Genomic DNA, 19,026 nt, shown 5'->3' with positions numbered 1-19,026 from the left:
TAAATCAAAATTAATGATTTTTCCTTTCAAAGATGGTCTCTCACTTTTAACCCCTCTTAAACTCAAAAATCTCTCTATCAAAGCTGTACCTTCCTTAAAATTATTAGGAGTCACCTTCGACTGCAAACTTACTTATCACCAACATATCAGCACAGTGGTCCAACATTGCTTTCTTCGACTACTTATGATTAAAACTCTAGCCCGCGTCTTTGAATATTCTAATCCATTCACTGGTCATCTCATGTTTAGATTACTGCAATGCCCTTCTTAAAGGCATCACAAAAAAATAAATAAACAGGCTTCAAATGGTTCAAAATACTGCAATAAAAATTTTATTCAACGAAAAGAAATGATCATGTTACACCTCTTTTGTCCAAAGCTCATTGGTTACCTTTAGAGCATTTGATCACTTATAAAATTCTACTATTAATCTTTAAAATGAAAGCAAATAGCCAGAATTTATTAACAACTTACTTATCCCTTATAATCAATCAAGGACCCTACAATGCACCACACATAATCTTCTCACTGTTCCCTCATTGAAACATATTAGTACAATGAGGAACACAATCATTTCTGTAAGTGCTCCTTTTCTTTGGAACAGTATCCCCAACTACTTGCAGGAAAATACATCACTGATCAAATTTAAGGAAATGCTAAAGACATTCTTATTCCGCGATGCCTTTGTAACCTAAACTGTCCTTTTAAGGACGACTTAGTTTTTAGAAAATTTTTTAGAATTACTTCCCCATCCTTCTGTTTTTTTCCCTTTTAAGTGTTTTCTTTTCTTTCTATTAATTGGAGTTCCTATCCCCTCTTCCCTTTTGTTCCTGTTCGGTTTTTGTCCTTGAATCGTTTTTTCCTTTGGTCTGTTTTAGATTAAATTATACTTTTATTGGTATATTGTTATGCCATTTTTGTACACCGCCTAGAAGTCTCGAGTAGGCGGTATAGTAAATTTTAAATAAATTTGAAACTTAAACTTGAAACTTAATGAAACGTTGCTGAGCTCTCCTCAGGTGGTGGTTGCCGTGGAAAAGAGTATTTGGGATTATTTGGATGTAAATGACAATGGGGGAGGTCTCTGATGTGACTTTGGGGGATGCCTTAAAGGTGGTGGTTAGGAGGGGTTCTTATTCAATGGGGAGCTAGATACAGCAGCAGAGAACTCAAAATTATCTCAGGTTACAAGAACAATTGATCAGACTGGAGCGCTCTCATAAATTTAACCCGGACTCCTTGATATTGGCTCAATTGCAAAGAGTGAGAGATGAAATCTATCAATATCAGGTAGAGGAGACAGAACGTATTAGAGAGTGTTTTAAAATACAGATTTATGAACACAGTAATAAAGCTAGTTCACAATTGGCTAGATATATACAGATTAAGCAGTTGAAGGCAACTATTGCTCTAGTCAGGGATGATTGGGGGGAGATACACGTATCGGATCCGGGCATACGACAGGCACTTTTGACTTATTATAAACAGTTATATGGGGCACGGGATCTGGTGGATCCGATAGAATACGACCGATTCATGGCTGCTATTCCTATTCTGGAACTAGCAAGACATTGCATGAGCCCATTAACTTGCATGAAGTTCTTTGAGTGATTAAGGTATTAAAAAAATGGAAAATCCCCCAGCTTGGATGGTTATAATAGTTGGTTTTATATACAGTTTTCAGATCTCTTGGGGCCTCTCTTAGTGCGGGTTGCTAATGGGGTGCCACAGGGTGGTGTTTTTCCAAGATCAATGGGAGAGGCTGGGGTGACAGTACTATTGAAACTGGGGAGAGACCCCAGCAATGTGGATCTTATCGACCAATATCCCTCTTGAATTTGGATGCTAAGATGTTGGCACTTCAGCTGGGATGGGTACTCCCAACTTTGATCCATTGGGATCAGTCTGGGTTCATCCAAAGACGCCAAGTGAGCGATAACATTCGACGCACCTTGCATCTCTTGTGGGAAGCACATAAAAGACCAGATGGGGCTGTTTTGATGGCGATTGACGGCAAGAAGGCCTTCGATAGGGTTCTCTGGGGTTTTCTCTGGAAGGTCATGGGGCGCATGGGATTAGAGGGGGCATTCAGTCGTTGGGTGCAGGCTTTTTACGAATCACCTAGGGCTTGCCTTCGGATTAACCAGTTCTATACGGAGTTCTTCCCCATTGCGAGAGGGACGTGTCAGGGGTGCCCCTTATTGCCACTTTTATTTGCTCTATCAGTGGAACCATTGGCTATTTGTATTCGTAATCATCTTTTGTTGTCTGGGATCTTGATGAGGGGAGTGGACCATAGAGTTGCGTTATTTGCAGATGATATTCTATTATATGTGGGTGAGCCAGAGGTGTCCATTCCAATCTTATTGTAGATTTTTGAGGAATATGGTAGCATATCTGGGTTTAAGATAAACCTGGATAAAACAGAAATTATGAACTTGACCTTGAGTGACTTGAACATAGCTAGGATACAGGGGACCTTTCCTTTCCGCTAGGCCTCACAGGGGGTTAGATATTTGGGCATTCACATTCCTGCCGATTTGACTAGGCTCTATGTGGTGAATTATCTTCCCATTTTCCGGAGCATTTGCAGGGATAAACAACGATGGGGGGGTTTATGGTTATCATGGTGGGGACGGATAGCCTTGGTTAAGATGAATGTGCTTCATCGCCTATTGTTTCTTTTTCAAACTTTACCTGTTTCAGTGCCCCCAGCTGAGTTGAAGGGTTTGATTGCTGAGTTGTTTGGCAACAGAAACCTCTTCGAATTTCCCAAAAATTGATGTGGGTAGCTAGGGAAGTGGGCGGTAGAGAGGTTTCAAATTTATTTTAGTATTTCTATTCAACTGAACTCCGATTGTTATTAGATTGGGCAATAGGGGAATTTAAACCTGGAGTGCAATTGGAACAAGCTAGTGGGGATCCGGGACTGCTGAAGCATAGGCTTTGGGGTTTGGGTACGCTTCACAATTGGGTTATGGAGATTGATAACCCATTTCTTCGGCACCTAATTATGTTGTGGAAATGGGGAAGGGATAAATTAGGGAATGGTGCTTTAGTGTCCTCCCTGGCGCACATAATGGATGAGCCTCAATGTTTCTAAAGAGATTTCCCCTGTGGTATTCAGTTGAAAGTATTCATTCATTTTTAATTGAAATTTCTCCAGAAAGTTTGAATCTGCAAGCAATGTATTATTAAATCTCCAAACAGGTCTATTCCAATCTTGTTCAGCAAGTTTGAATTCAATCCAAACTCCAGCATGATCTGATAAAAAGATTGCGTCTATGCTGGCTTTTATAATCTGCTGAGTTAGTTGATCTGAAACAAAAATATAATCTATTCTTGAAAATGATTTATGTACATGGGAGCAGAAAGATAATTCCCGAGCATTAAAATGAAGGATCCACCATATATCTTTCAAACCATAGGACTGCCCTAAATTATCTAATCCCATTGATTTTAATAACTTATTGTGTTGTTTGTCCAACAACAGATCCATAACAGCATTGAAGTCTCCAGCTACTACATAGTAACATAGTAGATGACGGCAGATAAAGACCCAAATGGTCCATCCAGTCTGCCCAACTTGATTCAATTTAAATTTTTTTAATTTTTTCTTCTTAGCTATTTCCAAGAATCCAAAGCTCTACCCAGTACTGTGCTTGGGTTCCAACTGCCAAAATCTCTGTTAAAACCTACTCCAGCCCATCTACACCCTCCCAGCCATTGAAGCCCTCCCCAGCCCATCCTCCACCCAATGGCCATATACAGACACAGACCGTGCATATCTGCCTAGTACTGGCCTTAGTTCAATATTTAATATTATTTTCTGATTCTAAATCCTCTGTGTTCATCCCACACTTCTTTGAACTCAGTCACAGTTTTACTCTCCACCACCTCTCTCGGGAGCGCATTCCAGGCATCCACCACCCTCTCCGTAAAGTAGAATTTCCTAACATTACCTTTGAATCTACCACCCCTCAATCTCAAATTATGTCCTCTGGTTTTACCATTTTCCTTTCTCTGGAAAAGATTTTGTTCTGCCTTAATACCCTTCAAGTACTTGAACGTCTGAATCGTATCTCCCCTGTCTCTCCTTTCCTCTAGGGTATACGTATTCAGGGCTTACAGTCTCTCCTCATACGTCTTCTGGCGCAAGCTCCTATCATTTTCGTCGCCCTCCTCTGGACTGCTTCAAGTCTTCTTACGTCCTTCGCCAGATACGGTCTCCAAAACTGAACACAATACTCCAAGTGGGGCCTTACCAATGACCTGTACAGGGGCATCAACACCTTCTTTCTACTGTCTACGCCTCTCTTTATACAGCCCAACATCCTTCTGGCAGCAGCCACTGACTTGTCACACTGTTTTTTCGCCTTTAGATCTTCGGACACTATCACCCCAAGGTCCTTCTCCCTATCCGTGCATATCAGCTTCTCTCCTCCCAGCATATACGGTTCCTTCTGATTATTAATCCCCAAATGCATTACTCTGCATTTCTTTGCATTGAATTTTAGTTACCAGGCATTAGACCATTTCTCTAACTTTAGCTGATCCTTTTTCATATTTTCCATTCCCTCTTCGGTGTCTAATCTGTTACAAATCTTGATATTATCTGCAAAAAAGCACACTTTTCCTTCTAACCCTTCAGCAATGTCACTCACAAACATATTGAACAGGATCGGCCCCAGCACCGAACCCTGAGGGACTCCACTACTCACCTTTCCTTCCTCCAAGTGACTTCCATTAACCACCATCCTCTGGCATCTGTCCGACAGCCAGTTTCTAACCCAGTTCACCACTTTTTGTCCTAACCTCAGCCCTTCAAGTTTGTTTAACAGCCTCCTATGAGGAACTGTATCAAAGGCTTTGCTGAAATCTAAGTAAATTACATCTAGCATATGTCCTCGATCCAGCTCTCTGGTCACCCAATCAAAAAATTCAATCAGGTTTGTTTGGCACGATTTACCTTTTGTAAAGCCATGTTGCCTCGGATCCTGTAACCCATTAGATTCATGGAAGCCAGTAGCAGAATCAACTGTTGAAGAGTTTTAAAAAATTCAGCCTGGTTTGAATTAGAGGCATAAGTATTAAAAAACATCAGGATATCTTTCCCTGAGCTCATGTGCACCTGAATCCATCTTTCCATGGGATCTGCTGATAGTACTCTAAATGCAGCTGAGAATTTTCTATTTACCAGGATAGCCACCCCAGCCTTCTTTCCTACAGCAGCAGTGGAAAAACAATGCTTATCCCACCTCCCCTTCCAATATTTTCAATTCAATGGCAGAAGGTGAGTTTCCTGTATAAAATATATATCCGCTCCCTGTTGTTTTAGGAAGTTAAGGGTTTTTTTCCTTTTAATTGGATGGTTGAGCCCATTAACATTCAAAGAAAATATTTTTAAAGCCATTTTAAGTGCTTAAATCATGCTATTAAATATTCTATTTTCCCTGTAAACATATAATAAGGCAAAAGTTCCCCCCACATCCAAGGACCCAATGTAAACCCCCCTCCCACTCCAACCCCCTCCCATAAAGCATCTATTAAACTTGGGTGTGCTCATGACGGCTAGTGACCACCTTCCTCCCCCAGTCAATCTATAAATCTTCAGACGGAATTCTTCTACATATGATTTTCATTGTTTAATTATCGTAGTAATCTGATTCCAGATGGGATGGCCATTTCGTCCAAGCAGTATTACAAAATTTATTTTCTTAAAGGCCAATATAGTGGACCCTTCAAAATATTGAACTGGCACAGACCATCTGCAATCACATATTTGGATATTGCTTCATCTATTGCCCTGTTGCCACATTGCTCTGAGCTCCCCATACTCATAGAAACATAGAAATAGATGGCAGATAAGGGCCAGTGAGAGAGAGAGCAGCAAGTCAGAGAGTGAGAGTTGTGTAGATCCATTTTACAATATCAGTAGTACAGCTGATGAGAGAAACCCGTACTATCCAAGCCAAAAAGACTTCAACAATCAGAGATCTTGGTCTCACCAAGTCCAATTTTGAGCTTTTGATGTAGGCTCAAGCAGTGGAACTTGTTTGATGAAAGTGTGTAAGTCACAGATCAGAGGAAGTGCCAAAGAGTTTTTTCCACCTTCACCCATCAAAATGAGCTCTGCTTCTGCCACGATGTGACCAGTCTATTTGAAGCAATTTGAATCTCCTGTAACCTGAAAAGTGCTGTCTTTTCATTGACAGCTCATCTAGGAGCATCAAAGCCGTGCTGCTCTATAACGGTAATAAGTATCCGTCTCTTCCACTGGCTTACTCCTTGCACCTCAGTGAAGATTTCAACAGCATCAAGACCTTACTAGGCACCTTGAAATATGAGTACAGCTGGGATGTTATCAGAGATTTCAAAATGGTGTCATTCCTAATGGGTCTCCAAGGCAGTTTTACCAAGTTTCCCTGCTATCTCTGCCTTTGAGACAGCAGGGACACAAAGGTGCACTACCAATGGTGGGACTGGCCTCAGCGGACTGAGTTCTCTGTGGTGAGAAACAACATCAAATGGGAACCACTTATGGACTCCCGGAAGGTGTTGGTGCCATCACTGCATCAAATTGGTCCTAATGAAACAATTTTGTCTGAGATCTAGATAAGGAGTTGGCATCCTTCAAGTACCTTCCGGAGAGTGGTAAAGACTCTCCTCTTCAACAATTTGTCAGAGATCTAGATAAGGAGTTAGCATCCTTCAAGTACCTTTCGGAGACCGGTAAAGACCCTCCTCTTCATCTAAAATTCAACCACAGTCTACGCCTCACTCCCCTTCCCTCTAACCTCTCTTCCCCATTCGAAACATATTCTACTTAAATTGCTGTACAGTCCATTCTTAACCTGTACTTAAATAACTGTATAGTACTTGTATTATTCCCCTTATTTTGTAATTTTATTATTATGTACATCGCTTAGAATCTAGATTAAGCGATTAATCAAATTATTATTAAGCTTGAAGCTTGAAACTTGAAACTTGTATTTAAACTACTATATAGTCTCTGTATTGTCCAAATGCATTTAAACTACTGTATAGTCTTTGTATTGTCCAAATATATTCCACTGTGAATGTTGCTTGTAGACTGTTCTGAGCTACTGGGAGGACGGGATAAAAATCCAAATAAATAAATAATACATCTTCCCTAATCTGCCTGAGGCAAAGGTCAAAGCTGGTGTCTTCGTCGAACCACAGATAAAGAAGATCCTGAAGTGCAAGGAATTTCCCAAGAAGTTAATTAGGAAGGAGAAAGTGGCTTGGAACAGCTTTATTGCAGTGGTTTGGGGCTTCCTGGGCAATCTTCAAATAAGTCCTTATTCATCCAGAAAGCTATACATACACTTGTGCTTTCAATGTGCATTTCAGGACTAACAGTCTTGCAGTTAAATAAAAACAGAAAGGCAAAGAAGTTCCGTCACCATTTTCTTCTCCACCATCTCCCTCGGGAGGGCATTCAAGGCATCAACCTCCCTCTCCTGATGTTACCATCTTGCAATCTCCATTCATGTTCTCTAGTTTTACCATTTTCCCTTCTCTGAAAAATATTTGTTTCTATGAGGGACAGGAAGCTATAGCAAAGGGAAAGCTTCAGGGGCTGCTGAAAGCAGCATGCTTACTTTACTCAGGCTTCCTATGGCCCAAAGAGTGCAGTGCTGGAAAAAAAGAGTGAAGTCCTGGATCCCGATGTTGGAGGGAGGGGGATGATATTTGCAAAGACTCTGTGGGCTGCTATTAGCTTGCATGCCTTGCAATGAAGACCACTGGCTTAGACAGATATATAAAACATGATTACATACGAGAAAAGTCTTCGAAGACTTCAACAGATCCAGAATATTGCAGCTAGATTGATCTTTGCAAAAAGCAAATATGATCATGTTTCCACACTTTTGTTAAAACTTCACTGGCTCCCAGTAATCTCTAGGGTTTACTTTAAATGTGGCTGCCTAACATTTAATATATTGCATGGCACCTTTCCCCCTTTAATTCCTCTATCCTGGAACTCTGTGAGACCTGATATTGCCAGATCTATCCAAAAGCTTAAGTTATCTTTTCCCTCGTTAAAAGGTGTTATCTATATTGGAAAATTAGGTAAATCTCTCTACTTTAAAATTACTGAGCTTTGGAATAACTTTCCTGTCCAGCTGCGTAATTTGGGCTCTTTCCAATTATTTAGAAAACATCTGAAAATGTGGCTATTTACAAAAATGTAAATTTGGCTGCTCTCTATATAACCACTAATTCTTATTATATTTTCCTTTCTTAAACTCTTGTAAAACGTGTCGAGCTGTATCCTTATAGAGAAGATGCGGTATATAAACTTAAGGTTTAGTTTAATTATAAAACATTAAAAATAAATATATGTTTAATAAAAAGAAATTTCCACAAAATAAGCAAAAATAACATGTTAAATTATATTAAAATTGAAATAAAATATTTTTAAATGAGATTAAAAATGTTTCAAAAAAATAATAAACATGTCAGCATGGCTTATAGCTTAATATGAAACATGTTCATATTAGTCTAGAACAGAAAAAATGTATTTTATTTTTTTTAAATTCAAATAAAAGCAAAGGTGGAGCTTAATATATGGATTCTCTGGGTAAACTGTTTTCCATTTTTATATATATATATATATTGTGGCCGAGTCAGTCTCTGAGTATGTGGGAAAGCCCGGCTCGGACCACAAGTAAGAATTTTGTAGCGCCTTTTATGTGGTCAAATGAAGGAAAACCCGGATGCTGGATTTCTGGAAAACTGCACCAGGTTTATTAATGCTCCAAAAGTAAACACAAAAAGAAACATTCAAACTGGGCTTGTAGGACTCTCTTATACAGTTCCTGCAATCTCATACAGTTCAGTCCAGGAGAGTCGCATTGGGCTTAACTTAGGAACTGGAAAGTCCTTATTTACAAAATAATCAAAAATCCCAAAATTCCACGGTAACTCTGGGCATTCAAAGTCCCATTTCCTTCTGGGTTTATCAGCCTCTCCTAGTCCCAGTACCTTTCTTCACAGAACATAAGAAATGCCTTTCACTGGATCAGACCGAGGTCCATCAAGTCCGGCGATCCCGCAGCTGCCCATTTAGGTTCTCTAGTGTCAGCTCCTTCACATCTCACATCTCTTCACAGTCAGAGCATAAACAAAAGTAACTTTTCCTCTTGTCACTGTAACACACTGTCCTCCCCAGAGAACATTCACAGCCCTGCCTGGCAGGCTGTGCGGGGCAAGCCTCCCTTAGTTTAAGGTCTCCAGGCCCTCCCGATATGCCCCCTTATCTTCTCTTATCTCATGCTCCCAGGGAGTTTGACCCACAACGTTATTTACAGAGCACTCTCACTTAATTATGCAGTGCTGCCTCAGCCCGGCTTACAGCGGTGCTCTGGCTTGGGTTTAAACAAAATGCATAACTTTCTTTACAGGAAAGGACACAACCCTCACACCCTGTAACCTTCCAGTTCCATGTCCTCCTCATGCACACTATCCCCAGGGTCACTATACATTTCCCACTCACACTATAGGGAGCCCGGGCTTTCCAACCCCACATTCACTCCCGGCTTTTCCTCCCATCCCCCTCTCTGCCTGTAGCATTTACCTTAGGATAAACTCCCAGCCATTCTCCCTGAGGGTTGCTGGGCCAGTCCTCAAGCCTCCCGGGGTTTACACTGCCCTCCCTTGTGAGCTGGCCCTTGGCAAGACGTCCTTGCTGGGGAATAGGCAGCCTCTGGAAGCTCAGATCACCGTGGGTTGTCTGACTCTCACAATCAGAGCCAGGTGAGCCTCCCTGCTTCCTCTGCTGACTTCCTATTTGAGGCTTTTCCACTTGCACACTATGAAGGCTGACTCCACCCCTTCTCAAGTGGGTTTCAGGTTTCTCCCTGACTCGGGGAAAGGCGTGATAGGGGATATTATCTGCTCTCAGTGCCTTCCCTGCCTGAATTCGGGACTGGGACACAATCTGCCTACTTTCCTTTCTCACGGGCTGGGCCAGATTGTGGTTGTTAGTAGGAGCTTCCCTGTCACATACCCCCCTACTCAAACCACTATTAGTCCTTTCCCTGAGTAATCCCCCTGAGGGTCCTTCCCCCAAACGTGACAAAACCTTTTGGGGTAACAGCTTCCCTACTGACCCTTCTTTTGAATCGGAGGAGCCCCATCCCTGCTCCCCTCGGGTTGTGTCAAGACTTATCTCTTCCTCATGTATTTCTGGGACCTCTGCTCGCTCACATATTAGTTGAGCAATGCATTCTCCCTCTTTTATTTTGTATTCTTTCTCCCCTAGATTTATTTTCAAAATTTTGAGAGCCCCCCGGTAATCGGGCTCAATTACTCCCACCCCTACGTGTAGGCCGTGCTGGAGTGCTAAACCGGATCTCGGCACAATGCGCCCATAACATTCTTCTGGTAAGGCCACCACCAATCCCGTGTCCACTAATCTCCTGCCCCCCTTGGGCACTCCTATCTCTTGTATGCTACTTAGGTCCAATCCTATAGAGCGCGCTGTGGCTCGGACGGGCAGTCGGGCTTTAGAGGATATCCGCATAACCTTTAAAACGGGCTTCCTCTCGTCCGGGGTGACCACTGCCCGGTGGACCTCTTTTGTACTGTTATCTGGCGCAGTCTCTTTCGGGTCCGCCCCAGGATACCTTCGGCCCTTCACTCGGGACATTCCTTGCACCATCCCCTCACCTCTCGCACCAGGCCAGGCCAATAGAATTTGGCCTGGATCCCTTTTATGGTTGGGTCTTGGGCCAAGTGCTATTTTCCTAGGTCCCTATGGATGGACCAAAATATCTGCCTCCTAAAAACTGCCGGCACTACTAGGCGTCTTTGCGCAGGCTAGACCCTGGGATTCCACCCCCACATGATATAGGAGTCCTTCCAGTACTTGAAACTGGCGGGATCCTTTCCCTACGTCCTCCCATTGCTCTATAGCAGCACTGAACGTTGGATCTCTCCTTTGCTCATGACCTAAGTTAGGAAATCGTTGGGCTACCTCAGAGGGCACCCAGGGTTTCCAAGGCAGCTGACTTTCATCCTGCTTGCCTTGAGAGCAGGTTTTTTTGTCAGCCTGCCTCTCCGCTCTACTTTTGGCCCTCTTCTGGGACGGTTCCCCTAAGATATCATCCTCTAGAGGGAAGATCTGGGATAATTCCTCTTCCTGCCCTACAGGAAGCCTCACCCCTCGAGTGCCAAAGCATTCCCAAAAATAGGGCCATTCCCATCCCAGGATCACCTCATATGGCGGTCTGGGCATCAGCGCCATCTTTAGGGCATACTCTCTCCCTTGATAGTCCACCCAGACTTTCTTCATTTCATACGACAAGGAAGTCCCGTGCATGCACTGAATCTGGGATCGTCCCTGGGGCCTATATATTTCCTGACCCCTAGCTTTTAGGATCCTCCCCCACACCTTCTGGGATAGGATGGACTGGTTGGCCCCAGAATCCAATAAGGCTACCACCGGGATCCCCTCTAACCTTAGATGGACCATGCATTCCTCTTTAGGGCCTGATTCTGAGTACCCCATCCTGTTCATTAAGTTCATCTTGGCCTGGCATTGACGGCTCCGGTAGCCAGGCTTCCCACAGGAGAAACACCGGCTATCAGGGGGGACACTGCCAGGACCTCGGTATGTTCCCCCCGACCTCCGGAAGCTTGAAGTTTTGGGCCCCCCCACTCATGAGCGGCATGCCCCTGTTGTTGAGCTTCTAAGTAAGCTTCAGCTACCCCAATTGCTTGGCCTAAAGCCGTAATATTCTGCCTCAGTAGCCAGTTCTTTAAGGACTGCCTCTAGGAATTGCACCCGCACCAGCTTGCTCATAACCGCCTGCATGTTATGGGCGTATGGTGCCATCCAGCGCTCACATAACCGCTTTAGTCTCTGTACCAAAGCTTTGGGACGCTCCCCCGGATTCATCTTTACCGCCCTAAACTGGACCTGGTATCGCTCATGCGATCCAAGTAGTCCAGCAGGGTTTGCTTTAATGTCGGGTAATCGGCAGCTTGCTCTGCACTCAAAGTCTGATAAGCCTCTAAGGCTCTTCCTCTAAGGCAGGGTATCAGTCTTACAGACCACTGGTCTACCGGCCAATGTGAAGCAACGGCCACCCTCTCAAACCCCACAAGATAGTCTTTTATGTCATCCTCTGCTGTCAACTTATGAAGTATTATTGGCTCCCCAAAAGGAGTGCCTACCGGCCTGACAACTGCTCCGGCGCTGCCGGCTACCTGCATTGCAGGCCGCGGCGCCAAGTTGTTAATGGCCTGTATCTGGGCTCCCATCTGTTGTAACAGTTCGGTATGCCGGGTTTGCTGCGCCTGTTGGTCCGCCTTACATAAATCGGCCTTCCAACCCCACATTCAGTCCCGGCTTTTCCTTCCATCCCCCTCTCTGCCTGTAGCATTTACCTTAGGATAAACTCCTAGCCATTCTCCCTAAGGGTTGCTGGGCCAGTCCTTAAGCCTCCCGGGGTTTACACTGCCCTCCCTTGTGAGCTGGCCCCTGGCAAGACATCCTTGCTGGGGAATAGGCAACCTATGGAAGCTCAGATCACCGTGGGTTGTCTGACTTTCCCAATCAGAGCCAGATGAGCTTCCCTGCTTCCTCTGCTGACTTCCTATTTGAGGCTTTTCCAGCTGCACACTACGAGGGCTGACTCCACCCCTTCTCAAGTGGGTTTCAGGTTTCTCTCTGACTCGGGGAAAGGAGTGATAGGGGATATTATCTGCTTTCAGTGCCCTCCCTGCCTGAATTCGGGACTGGGACACAATCTGCCTACTTTCCTTTCTCACGGCCTGGGCCAGATTGTGGTTGTTAGCAGGAGGTTCCTGCTTTATTCTGGAGCCTACAGGTTTAAGGACTTCACTATGGGCTGGTTTGACTGATCTTTGGACCATGGCAGGAGCTTCCCTGTCACAATATATATTTATTAGTTAGAGCATTGGGTCAATAATTTGAAACTTTACCAGTAAATGCTAATTTCTATTGTTTGTTCAGGTTTCTGTACTGCTGGAACTTGGGAGGTATACCTAAGCAATTCATTCAGATTTATTGTTCTCTAGTTAGTAAATTATAATGCTTATAGAATGATTGAAAATAGATACCTTGAGAGAAGAAATTGTAAGATGTGTTAAGATTGGAGGATATGCAATAAGAGGTGGGGTAAAAGAAAAATAAGAAACTGACCTTTCCTGTAGTTTTTTGGGGCTGAGTTGCCTACCTCCTTTTGAGCAGCGCTTTCCACTTCATTGGCCAGCCAGTTCAGCACCTGGAACTGACCTTGATTAATTTCTTAAATTATTTTATTGCATTATCTTATGTACTTAGCTGTGGACTGGACTATGATTGTGTCTTGTGTTTGAAACACCAAAATCTGTAACTGTTTATCTGCTTCTTTTGATAGACTGAATTCTGTAGAATTGCATCAACTCAGTTATTTTATTCATCACTCTTTTCTCTATCACAGCTATAGGCATACAAATATTGAAAATCCTGATTGTTCTGGACCCCCAATGGGTATGCACAATAAGTATCAAGGAATGATTAAAATTCCCTTTACTTATTCCGTTACATTTGTGGTAAGTATCATCTTCTACATCATCTTCCCTAACCTCCTTTCACCCCAGCATACAAATTTAATTTTCAATAAGCATGATTGAACCAGGCACACAAGTGGTGATATGGATGGAATAGCTCTCCCAAAGCTCAGAACTAAGTATAAGGTTCTGAGCATGTGTGACCTTTTCCCATATTTAACAGTCTCCTCAGTATCTCAGGTTTGTTTTTCTGTTGTGCTGAATGGTGGTGTAAAAGCACTCCCATTTCAGCAAAAGGGTTTCTGTTACATAAACACAGCAAAGTATGTTAGGTGATCAATCTGTGCTCACGAACTAGAAGGATGTCAATCACATCTTTCAACTCCTCTTCCTTCACCAGTGGAGTATAGTGCCCTCTTCAGTTTTTGCTTCTGCAAGCAAACTGAGAAGGTGTGTTCTGATATGCTCTATCACTTTTTTTTATTATTTTCGAGTATTTTTCTTCAGTTTTGTGAGGCTTCGGTGTCCATAGGGACCCCATTTTGGGAACTGCGCTTCCTGGGAGACGATGCAGACTCTGCAAGGGTAGACTGTACCTTGCAAAGCAATCCCCAGGTATACCTGATGAGCCAGCCTGCGTTGGGTTTCTTCAAGACTCGTAGTCTGTTGTGGGAGCCAGCTTACCTTCTGATTTATTAGAGACTTGAGTGCAGGTTATGGAGTCCCTGTGTGATTCCCTTGGTTTTCAGGGAGCCAGCTGTGTTTTAGTCTCCCCTATCATGTTGTAAGTTTATGTGGGGCTAGAGTCCTCCGTTGGTATCTGTCCAACTGGCAGCCCGAAGATCTCCAGTTGTTGATTAATTCCAACAAGGATTTGAGGTAGAAAGTCTTCTCTATTCAGGCAGGCACCAGCAAAGCACTGTGAGAACAGCCCATTATTCCTTATGGGGAAAATTGGGTGGGGGTGTGTGTCAGAAAAAGTTATTTATCCCAGGACAAGCAGACAGCATATTCTCACAGAGCCCTGTTATGGACCGCTTTAAAAGTGCATCACCACTTTAAGAACTCAAGGTTCACGAACTGCAAGCGTGAGTGCCTTCCCACCAGATGCCGCTCGTGGCTCATCAGTTCTTAGTTTTCCGCGGAGCTAAGAAGTTGTGTTTTTTGAACATCATTCAAATTTTTGCTTTTGCCTTCCCGCTTTTTCGTATTTTTTATTTGTGTTATATCTGCGTATTTAATTTGAGTTAAAAAAAAAACAACAACCCAAAAAAGCCAAGGACATTTTTTCCTTGCTGTTCTCAACTCTTAATTTTCTTCAGCCATTGAATTCAATTTGGTTGAGGCAGTTTTTATGTCGATGTCCCGGCTGCCAACCGGTTTTAAGAAGTGTTGCAAGTGCCAACGGCAAATTTCTATCACTGATCCATGTAGCTGGTGCTTATAGTGCTTTGGTCCTAAAAGCCATGTTGAGTCCTATGCGTGGTGTTCTACCCTGCAAAAACGTACTATTAAGAATCTCAAACTTCAACAAGAGAAGTTTGGCACCAATATGGACACCGAGAAGACATCACAGCCTTCTACATTGAAAGCATCAACTTTGCTATCTGCGTCAGGGGACATCGCTCCATTGGGTAAGCCAGCTAAAAAGCCATCAGCTTCCCAACAGGTCTTGCAGGTCAACATTGCATCAAGTCCCTTGATGCCGACTAAGTGATGACTGCTCTTACATCTGGTCTCTCCTCCATTGAGGTTTGCATCCTCTTCACGGTCACCCTGTCCGAGGCCAGACAAGGCACCAATGGTACCGGAAGAATGCCAAACGGTACCGGTGCTCTTGTACTGGGAAAAGCTGGAAGTGCTGTTAAAGTCAGTGACGTGTTCAAACTCCTTACTCCAACACTGACTCCATCGGTACCGACCCAGTCTGAGCATAAGGCTACCAGGTGCTACGGTACCGATACTAGATCTCTGGTACAGCGTTGATCTTCCACATATAAACACCGTTCACATAGAGCCCGTTCTCCATCCAGTTCCTTGAGGCATCTGTGTTCTTCCAAATCATCAAGTCCGCTCAGCATCGTTTATCCTCAGCTACTTTGAAGCACAAGCATCGCTCTCCTTCCCGCTCTACAAAGTGTACAAGGAGGTCATCTTCATCAGGTCGACGTCGGTCTCGCAGCACCCCCTTCGTCAGAAGACTTATGATTTGGACTTACAGTCTGATTTGGGGGATGATGTCCCTGAGTCCATTACAGAGGCTTATGACACCTCTCCTGTGCAGACACAAAAATTGGCCTTTACTATCGACCGCCAGGACAGATGGAGGAAACAGACTCAGAAATGATAGAGGAATTCAAACAAGAATGCAAGACAGGCAATGTAATAATCCTGGGAGACTTCAATTTCCCGGGGATAGACTGGAACCTGGGAACCTCCAACTGCAGCAAGGAGGCCAAGTTACTGGAGGCGATAGGGGATTGCTTCCTGGAACAAATGGTAAGAGAGCCGACAAGAGGCAACGCCACCTTGGACTTGGTCCTAAATGGTCTTGCGGGACCGACAAAAGAAATAGAAGTCATGGTCCCGCTGGGGACGAGCGATCACAACATGATCAACTTTAAACTTGACATTGGGACAGGAAACGTACCAAAACCTTAACCACGACCTTAAACTTTAAAAAGGGTAAATACGAACGCATGAGAGCCATGGTAAAACAACAACTCAAGAAAAAGATGGACAAAATTGAAAATTACTATCACAGAAGCACAAAATCTCTACATTCCGCGGATTTCCAAAGAAAGGAGAACTAAAGGCAAAGGAGAACCGGCATGGCTTACCAGACAGGTGAAGGAAGCCATAAAAAAAAAAGGAGGACTCTTTTAAAAAATGGAAACTCACGAAAACAACCGAAGCTTGGAACAAACATAAATATGATCAGAAGAAATGTCACAAGGTAGTGAGGGATGCCAAAAAGGACTATGAGGAGAAAATAGCGCAAGAGGCCAAAAGCTTCAAGCCCTTCTTTAGATACGTAAAAGGAAAAAACCCCGCTAAAGAGGCAGTGGGACCGCTGGAAGACCAGGGAAGAAAAGGGTACATCAAGGAAGACAAACAGATTGCAGACAATTCCTTCTTCGTGTCCGTCTTTACTACAAAGGAGGACACTGCAACGATACCAGAAGCAGTGGAAGTGTTTAAAGGAGTAATAGAAGACAGCCTCACCACAGTAGAAGTGGACCTGGATCAGATATACTACCAGATTGACAAATTTAAAAGTGACAAATCCCCTGGACCGGATGGAATTCACCTGAGAGTCCTAAAAGAATTGAAGGTTGAAATCGGAGAGCTATTGCAAAAACTTGCCAACCTAACAATTAAAACTGGGCAGATACCAGACAACTGGAAGATAGCAAATGTCACGCCAATTTTCAAAAAAGGATCGAGAGGAGAACCGGGCAACTACAGACCTGTGAGCCTTACGTCTGTCCCTGGAAAGATGGTTGAAGCACTGATTAAAGAGAGCATAGTCCGGCACTTGGATACACATGACCTGATGAAAGCCAGTCAAACATGGCTTTAGGAAAGGGAAATCATGTTTAACGAATTTATTTCAATTTTTTGAGACCGTGAACAAACAAATTGATAGTGGAGAACTGGTGGACATAATATACTTAGACTTCCAGAAAGCTTTCGACAAAGTTCCACACGTAAGACTTCTCAGGAAATTACAAAGCCATGGAATAGAGGGAGATATACAAAGATGGATAGGCAAATGCCTGGAGAACAGAAAACAGAGAGTGGGCATAAATGTGAAGTTCTCTGATTGGGAGAAAGTGACTAGTGGTGTACCCCAGGGCTTGGTACTTGGGCCGATCTTATTTAATATTTATATCAATGACCTAGAAGAAGGAACATCCAGTGAGATCATCAAATATGCAGACGACACAAAGCAATGCCGGGCAATCAGATCGCAGAAGGATAGCGAGGAACTCCAGAGCAACTTGTGTCATTTAGAGAAATGGGTGGAGAAATGGCAGATGAAGTTTAATGTGGAGAAATGCAAAGTAATGCATTTAGGCAAAAAAAATAAGGAATACGAGTAAAGAATGTCAGGTGCAACTCTGGGTAAGAGCGAACAAGAAAAGGACCTGGGTGTACTGATAGATAGGACCCTGAAACCGTCGGCACAATGTGCGGTGGCAGCAAAGAAAGCAAAAAGGATGTTGGGCATGATAAAGAATGGAATCACGATTAGATCATAGAGGGTCATAATGCCGCTTTATAGAGCAATGGTCAGACCCCACTTGGAATACTGCATCCAACATTGGTCTTCCAACCTAAAGAAAGATATAAAACTGCTGGAGAGTGTGCAGAGACGAGCAACGAAACTAGTAAATGGTATGGAGAAACTGGAATACGAAGATCGACTTAATAGACTGGGATTGTTCTCCCTTGAGAAAAGGAGACTGCGAGGGGATATGATCGAGACCTTCAAAATACTGAAAGGAATCGACAAAATAAGCAGAATAAATTATTTACATTGTCCAATTTGACATGGACAAGAGGACACTGAATGAAGCTAAGGGGGGCCAAGTTCAGGACAAATATCAGGAAGTTCTGCTTCACGTAGAGAGTGGTTGACACCTGGAATGCTCTCCCAGAGGAGGTTATTGCGGAATCGACCGTCCTGGAATTCAAAAGCAATCTAGATGCACATCTCCTTACAAGAGACATAGATGGATATGGGTGATTAAAAATTACGCCAGGTATACACCTGGCAGGGCCTCCGCATGTTTGGATTGCCGGACTTGATGAACCGAAGGTCTGATCCGGAGATGGCGCTTCTTATGTTCTTAAGTCTCCTGAAAAGTCTTCACAGAGAGCTAAGTCTCCTACTGAAAGACTTTTCTTAACAAAATTTATTCGGCAATTAGGTAAAATCAAATTAGAAGCTGATCCTACCTACAGTGCTGAATATTTGGAGGCTTTGGACTATGATGAGCCTCCTTAAGAACTTCTTTGATTACCATTACATGGTATTCTTAAGGAGACTCTTCATAAGAACTGGGAAACCCCCCTTACTATTACTATGGCCCCCAGAAAATTGGACTCTTTATACAATCTAATTTTTCTTTTGGTTTTGACAAATCACAAATCCAGCATCAGTTCCTGGTGGTAGAGTTGACTTTGAAAAAGTCTACTCCACCCAGAGTCTATGCATCAGTGCCACCAGGACGTGAAGGGTACACTATGGACAAATTTGGCCGTCGTCTGTACCAAAACTCTAGGTTGGCCAAAGAATCCTAAACTACAATTTCTATATTTCCTGCTATGTCAAGATTCTGGTTAAGAAATTGTCTTCTTTTGATAGTCCTTCTCAGCAATTACAGGATTTTTGTCACATCTCTCGCACCCATGCCCTGTCTAGAAGGTATATTGCGAGATCGGCTTTTGATGCCTTTGAATTATCTTCTA

The 19,026-nt window shown here is 43.3% G+C and overlaps 1 protein-coding gene across 1 annotated transcript in view; it reads left to right on the top strand.

Moving 5' to 3' along the window:
* The window catches only part of TM9SF2 (transmembrane 9 superfamily member 2), a 496,116-nt gene that overhangs the window by 191,465 nt on the left and 285,625 nt on the right, over positions 1 to 19,026 (top strand). Inside the window, exon 7 of the mRNA XM_033948899.1 lies at positions 13,479 to 13,590. Coding sequence (XP_033804790.1) covers positions 13,479 to 13,590 — 112 coding nt within the window. The remainder of the gene's footprint in view (positions 1 to 13,478; positions 13,591 to 19,026) is intronic.

The sequence above is a fragment of the Geotrypetes seraphini genome, chromosome 6, assembly GCF_902459505.1.
Source record: "Geotrypetes seraphini chromosome 6, aGeoSer1.1, whole genome shotgun sequence".
Lineage (NCBI taxonomy): Eukaryota > Metazoa > Chordata > Amphibia > Gymnophiona > Dermophiidae > Geotrypetes > Geotrypetes seraphini.
Note: the sequence above shows the minus strand (reverse complement) of the source record. Positions and strands in the feature narration are given on the sequence as shown.